Raw genomic sequence first — 6427 nt, forward strand, 5'->3', positions numbered from 1 at the left:
TAGGAAGTTGATACTGGCCCTTGAAAAGGGGACGGCAGTTGGGTTACCATTATTAATGCATTAATATTTCTTACTGGGACTCCCATGGCTCTATCATTGCGTGTCAGATTTTTTAAGCATGCAGGTCTTTGCATTGATGTGTCCTCCTTGGATCAATTTAAGCTAAATTTGTTTTGTTTGTGTTTTTTTTTTATTAAGAGAACGTTCTGACATTGTACATAGTTTTAGGGTTTGGGTTTGGTTTGGTTTTTTCCAGCAGCCCTTCTTTTTGCTGTGGATCCTGAAGTCTCGTGTAGAGAACTTTCTAAAACAAAGTGTGAATATTTTTATTACTCCTTTGTACAGCTAAGAGAAACTAATAAAGTGAGTATTCATGTAAAAACTCGTGTTCAGCTCCTCGGATTCTCACGTGGGCAGTTTTGCTCACTGCTGTGCACTGTGACTGCAGGCTCACCAGGCAGAGCCGAGCTGAAACCTCACGGACCACAGAGCCGTAGGGGTCAGAAGGGTCCAAATCCCCCCACAGCAGCTCCTGTTCCCCCTCCTCACCCGTCTGGCAGCTGTTCCAGGCTTTGTCTCTTTATGTGCGGATGGGGAGCCCTGAGCTGCAATCTGTGCCCGCTGCCCTCATCCCATTGCTGGGCACTGCTGAGCACAGCCCGGCCCCATCCCCCCATCCTTCAGATATCAACCAGCACTGCTCAGCCCCCCCCCGGCCCTCCAGGCTCCCCACCAACCCCGTGCTATCCAGCACTAGCACCAGCAAAGCAGCACTGAATGCAGGTTACCAGAATGCAGCATTGCTGCCCCCCCCACACACACACACAACCACACACTGCACTTCTGCAGCTTTGGCATCATAGAATTGCTCAGGTTGGAAAAGACCTCCAAGGTCATCAAATCCAACCACAACCCAACCGCGCTGCCTTAACCAGAACGCACTGCTGCTCACCCTGCCAGGCAGGGAGCAAAACAGAACCACAACAGCAGCGAAGTCCCCCAGCCTAGGAACCAAATGAAAGGTGCCCACAGCTGCTGGAACAGCAGGACAGCAGAAGTGACAGCCAGAAAGCTGCTGGGTCGGAGTTACATCAGTGCTTCTTTCCTTATAGGGCAGTCAGTTCCGGGCTGGCAGGAGGCTCACAGCAGGCACAGCAAGCACAGGAGGCACAGCAAGCACTGCAAGCACTGCAAGCACTGCAGGCACTGCAGGCACTGCGACCAGCCGGCCCCCCTCCAGCAGCACGGACCCCCACAGCCCCCCAGGGGCTCCAGGTAAGAGCTGCCCCACGGATGGGGGAGGGCTGCCCCATTCTGCCACCCCGCACTTCAAAGTCCATCCCCAGCTCCTCTCGGGACTTCAGAACTTTGAAACTTAAGGCTGAGCTTCCACAGCCCGAAGGCCCCCATTATTTGGATCAGAGCTGGAACGCAGACCCACGGCCCCTCTCTGACCCGTTCCTCTCTTCTCTCCCTCCTGCCCCCCTTTGTCTTCCTTTCTCCTCATAAAGTTAAGCAACCGAGGCTTATTTCAGCTTCCTATGAAGTCACAGGGTTTATCCTCGCAGCCCTGACAGATGAAACTTTAAGAGTGCCTCTACTTTTAAAGCCAGTTAACTGAGAAAACTCTCAGTTTTCATGAGAGTTGCTGTGCTTTGCTTATGGCTGCGTCTGGATCTGAGTGTCCTTCGTGGAACGGACACGGAACGGAATCTGGTCACCCTCCCTGGGCAGGATGTGACTCTGTGCTCCTTTTGGGAGGGGGGAGAGCAAACTGTAGGATGGGATCCACTCCCTCTGAACACGACACAATAAAGCAGCGCACGGAAGTGATAACACAGCACATTTTTCTCCTTAACTATAGGAAGCTGTTTTGCTCATAACTCAAAGCTCAATCCAGTGTAAACCAAAGCTCGTAAATCAAATAAAACCAAAGTTCTGCTTACAGAACTAAGAACCGGCCAGCAGCTTCCATTTCCAGCTCTCCCAACAGGGATGCAGGGAGAGCAGTGGGGAGGTTGGGGGTCTGGGGGGGGTCAGTGCCGATCCATGAGAAACACCCAGAATGCTGAGGAACATTCTGGCAAACAACGAGCGCTCCTCCTTCCTCGTCCCATCACCTTCAACACTTTCACTTCCTTTAAGACTTTGACCAAATTGTTTTTCCAACATTCTGTTTCGAAACAACAGAGCTCTGCCGGGCACCAAGACGGGGGGAAACGCAGAGCACACAAAGCAACAACTACAGAACAGCAAGGAATTGCTCAAGATTTGCTTTCTTTAAGCCTCTATAAGAGCAGTGCATTAATTAAAGCACTGGGGACCCCAGCAGGTGGTACAGAGGTTAAACAATCATGCCCAGCTCAGGTTGCTGTGCTATGTGATGGTGCATGGAACAAACAAAACTGCTGGAGGAGCAGCCATGGGCTCCAGCAGCAAAGCTCCATCCCCAAACAGCCAGCTGTGCTCTCAGCCCAACCCAGGCCTGCAAGCTGCACAGCAAATGGGGATGAGCCTGAATGAGGTTAATTAGCAGGGCACAGCCGCTATCAGGACCTCTCCAGGTGCCTTTTGAAGGTAGTCTCGTCCAAGTTGTATTCTTGTATTCTTTGGGGGGGGTTATTATCCTCAAAAGTTAGAAGTAAGATATTTTATTGTGACCTCCTACTTGTGTCCCAACTCATTTTGCTTGTCTTCTTTCCTAAGGCACGACTGCGCTTCTCTCCTTGGGTTGAGAATTCATAAAGCTGCTGCAGAATGTTTAAAAAAATCACCCAAAAAGTAGCAAAGCAAATGGATCCCAAAGGAGACCTGGTTCCTGTCCACAGCATCTCAGACCAAGACCACTTCAGGCTGCTTTGCCTGGTTCGAAGGAAAAGGAAAGCCAGATTCCGCCCATTTCCCTCCTACAGACGGACAGAATACAGGCTCCACGACGTGCTGCTGCCTGGAGAGGAGAAGGACAGCGTCGGTAAAGCCCACATTTATCATTCTGCACCACCCTACTTTCTCTCGGTGGCCAACTGGGAGCCCATCACAGTCTGTAACACAACACATCGTTGCAGAGTCCCTCCTTCCCAGCACTGACGGCCACAGCCCACGGCAGTTCACAACCACGGGAAGCGTCAGGGACAGCGTGGACGGGACCCTCAGCATTCCCACGGAGCCTGCAGAAGTAGAACTGGGAGGAGCTGCCTCAGTGTCCAAGCAGTGGCACATCAAGCTGGAAAAGAAGCACATCCTGGTACCCAAACTTGAGGCACTGAGAGAGGAAAGGTAAGGGAGGCATAAAGGCAGGTCGCACCCCCCAGCTTACGCCTCTCCATCACACACACAGTGGTTTTCCAACAGCCAGAGCCAAGACTGAAGCCCCAGGGCCGAGCACTGCTGTAACCACACACGCTTCATCACTTCTCATTCCAGCCTCAGATCCCTGCGCAGCCCCGTAGCGCGGGCAGGTCTGCATTCAGGAAGCTGAACACCTCCATGCAGACCATCCACACCTCCTCGCGGGCCTCCTCAGACAAAGGGGAACACGGCGAGGACAGCAGGAACTACAGCCTGTTTCTCAACCCTTTTTTCCCCTCCCAGACCCTTCCATTGCAACATCTCCGTGCTGTACGACATGAGGAACACAAGCGTGCTGCTGCAGGCTCTGAGCAGTTTGCACTACAGCGACGCGACTCCATTTCATGTGACACTGTTAGCAGACACTGCATCCCTTCTCTCCTTTAGGAAAATCAACATGAAGCACACCTTCATCGAGCAGCTGAGGAAGGCAAGGCAGAACTTATACGTGATTCACGAAACGATAGAGACCTCAGAGGAGGCCAGATATGAGGAGTCCACGGAGGCGGAGGCGAAGTTCATGGCTCAGCTTTACGCCAAGTTCTCTGCTAAGGTTTGCCTTCTCCTCAGCCCGGGATCCCATCCTCCCCAACCCCGTACATCACTCAGCCCAGTAACGGACTTTTCACCGACCAGGGCACCACTGGGAGCAAACAGAGCATAACCATACCCAGGGGCTGCACGCTGGCCTTCAGGGCGATGCAGCTGACCATCGGGGACGCAATGTGGGGTAAGAGACACAGAAACTCCCAAATCCTCCATCCAGCAAACTCCGCAGCAGAGCGGAAGCGTTGTCTGATGTGCTCTACCCTGAGCTCATCTGCAAACACAGATCTGTGACAGAAGCAGTTTTAATTTGCACGTGCTGTAACACACGTTTTGGGCAACCCAGAGCTGGCCCAATGCTCAGGACAGCCTTCAGTCCAAAACAAAACAACCAGCACCACCCATCCAGCTCCAGGTGTTTTCTAAACCAGCAATTCCATCTCTATACTGTTACAGGTATCAACCATTTTCCAGAGAGTAATCAACCAACGTTTGTATCTGATGGTAAGCACTGTGTTTTAATAGCTCTGTTTGCACTACTGTTATCCCACCTGGGAAGGATGGGATCTCTTGGGATAGTCACAAAGCTGCTGCTGCTCACTGCCCACAACCTGAGCCACAATCATCCAGCACAAAACTGAGCATTATTTACTTTGACAGAATTCACAGAAGTGTTTCAGATTCTACATACAGTGAAATCACTGCAGGATTGCCTCATTTAAAACAGGAATATTTGGTCACTTTCTGGTTTGCAGGTTTTGCACCCAGAGAAGTAGATGCAGTGGAGAAAGAAGCCAAGGAGAAGTGTCACATTCTGTCCCAGCTGGCTGATGAGCTGAATGCCATCATTGTAAAGTCCATCAAAGCTGTGATGAGAGACAGGAACCTCCTTGAGGAGCTGACCGAGAAGGTAAGCAGAGTTTCTAAGTCCAAAGGCTTTATCTGTTATCACACCTCCAGAAGGCTTTGTGCAGGAGCTGTGGCACAGCTCACCACGCTCACCTGGCCCTCATCCCCACCCAGAATGACAGAGACGATGGGATTCTTGGTTCTGTGGGTGCAAAGAAGCCTTTGCAGGAACTTCAGTAAACCCTGAGAGTTCTCCCCTTTTTCTCTCACAGATGGAAGCACTCCTCGATGACCCTGATAACTGTGAGCTGACAACACAGAGCCCAGACTTGGAAGTTCTGCTCAGCACACTTAAGATTTCTGCCCGTTGTGATCTCCTCAGCCTGACAGAAGCCATCTCCTACACTCTGGATGCCTTCAGTGGTAAGGGCTGCAGGCACAGAGCAATGCCTTCATTCATCCCATGCAGTTTAAAGTGCCCAGAGAACTGCTGAGAATGCAGGCATCCAATGCAGGACCCAGGTCAGCCTTCTCACCTCTCCAAACACCCCGGGGTGATTCGCTGCCTTCGTGGCACAAATCTCTTTTAATTCTCCAGAGCTAACGGAGGATCAGCTGCTGCTACTGCTGGAGTCTTGGGAAGTGAAGATTGTGCCCCAACAGCTTAAACTGGTGAGAAAATACACAGCATTGATGCTTGGCTCTGAACAGAGGGTGGGGGTAATGGGAGTTCAAGGAAAGCAACGTTCATATTATGGGATACTGGCAGCGTATCACAGCTTGAGGTAACTCTGGGGAGAGGGAAATGAGCCACTGCTCCAAACGTGGCAGGAATCAAAAATGTAAAGGGTGAGAAGTATATAAACGTGTATAGTTCAGTACACCTACAGATGACAGAAGGGATCATGGAGCCTTAACTTCCAACTGCGGATTGTCAGAATGCTGATTTTGCTTCTTCTGTTGTTGCAAAGGTGAGGAGCATCCTGGAGCAAAACGCAGAGCACAGCACTGCTGCTGGTTTGCTCCCCTCCTTCAGCCAGCAGCAGCAGCAGCAGCAGCTGACCACGGCGGTGCTGGAGATGAGTGGGGTGGAGCTGCAGGGGAGCAGCGCTGCCGTCTGCAAGGAGGAAAACTTCCCATCCCTGGCAGCTCTGTATGCAGCCCTGCATGCACTGCACTGCCTGGGTGCGTCCTGATGGGTCCTCCTGGTAGGGCTGACTGAAGGGGAATTACCTGATTGATTAAAAAGCAATTACACCAAGTTTCTTTCTTCAAGTTGCAAGCACAGCAAGGTGGTCTGGTTTCGTTTTGCTGCTTTTCCCACTCGCTTCCAAGCAGGCTTAAAGCAACAGAACTAACAGAGCCCGAAGCTGGGTGCCAGCAGTGCTTTTGTCCCCATTCAAAGTGCAGGAGGGAAGGAGGAGCCCCGCAGCGTCACGCAGCGTCACGCAGCGTCACACGCAGCACCGCGCCGGGAGCCCCGAACGCGGCCACGTGCTCCCGCGCAGGCAGCAAGCGAGCGCGCATGCGCCGCGAAAGTGACGGAAGCAGCCGAGAGGCGACCGGAAATAGCCGAGAGCTTATCGGAAACTCCCGAGCGCCCCCGGCGGAAGTAACCGAGAGGCGCTGAGCTCGGCGCTCGATCGCTCAGGGCTGGCGGGAAGGCTCGGCGACGATTGGTCGC

At 52.3% G+C, this 6427-nt stretch overlaps 1 protein-coding gene across 2 annotated transcripts; it reads left to right on the plus strand.

The window, feature by feature from the left end:
• Positions 1-1129: 1129 nt before the first annotated feature.
• Positions 1130-6005, plus strand: LOC100538504 (gasdermin-A2-like). Of its 2 annotated transcripts, none has more exons than XM_003213820.4 (10): positions 1130-1275; positions 2707-2971; positions 3066-3276; positions 3736-3901; positions 3985-4078; positions 4351-4398; positions 4650-4804; positions 5016-5166; positions 5342-5415; positions 5715-6005. In XM_003213820.4, the coding sequence occupies exons 2-10, from the start codon at positions 2758-2760 to the stop codon at positions 5937-5939; spliced, it is 1338 nt and encodes a 445-aa protein (XP_003213868.1). In that variant the 5' UTR covers positions 1130-1275; positions 2707-2757; the 3' UTR covers positions 5940-6005. The 2 variants fall into 2 exon arrangements, with proteins under 2 accessions (XP_003213868.1, XP_010722889.1); XM_010724587.3 differs by lacking the exon at positions 1130-1275 and adding an exon at positions 2177-2577.
• The last annotated feature ends 422 nt before the right edge of the window (positions 6006-6427 follow it).

Source organism: Meleagris gallopavo, chromosome 29 (assembly GCF_000146605.3).
Source record: "Meleagris gallopavo isolate NT-WF06-2002-E0010 breed Aviagen turkey brand Nicholas breeding stock chromosome 29, Turkey_5.1, whole genome shotgun sequence".
In the NCBI taxonomy this organism is placed as follows: domain Eukaryota; kingdom Metazoa; phylum Chordata; class Aves; order Galliformes; family Phasianidae; genus Meleagris; species Meleagris gallopavo.

What these genes read in the sequence shown, in the direction of transcription:
- LOC100538504 (XM_003213820.4), top strand. Translation starts at nt 2,758, where the DNA reads ATGTTTAAAAAAATCACCCAAAAAGTAGCAAAGCAAATGGATCCCAAA. An exon ending in AGAGGAGAAGGACAGCGTCG is followed by an intron (nt 2,972 to 3,065) that starts GTAAAGCCCACA and finishes ACATCGTTGCAG; the next exon opens with AGTCCCTCCTTCCCAGCACT. An exon ending in ACCAACGTTTGTATCTGATG is followed by an intron (nt 4,399 to 4,649) that starts GTAAGCACTGTG and finishes TCTGGTTTGCAG; the next exon opens with GTTTTGCACCCAGAGAAGTA.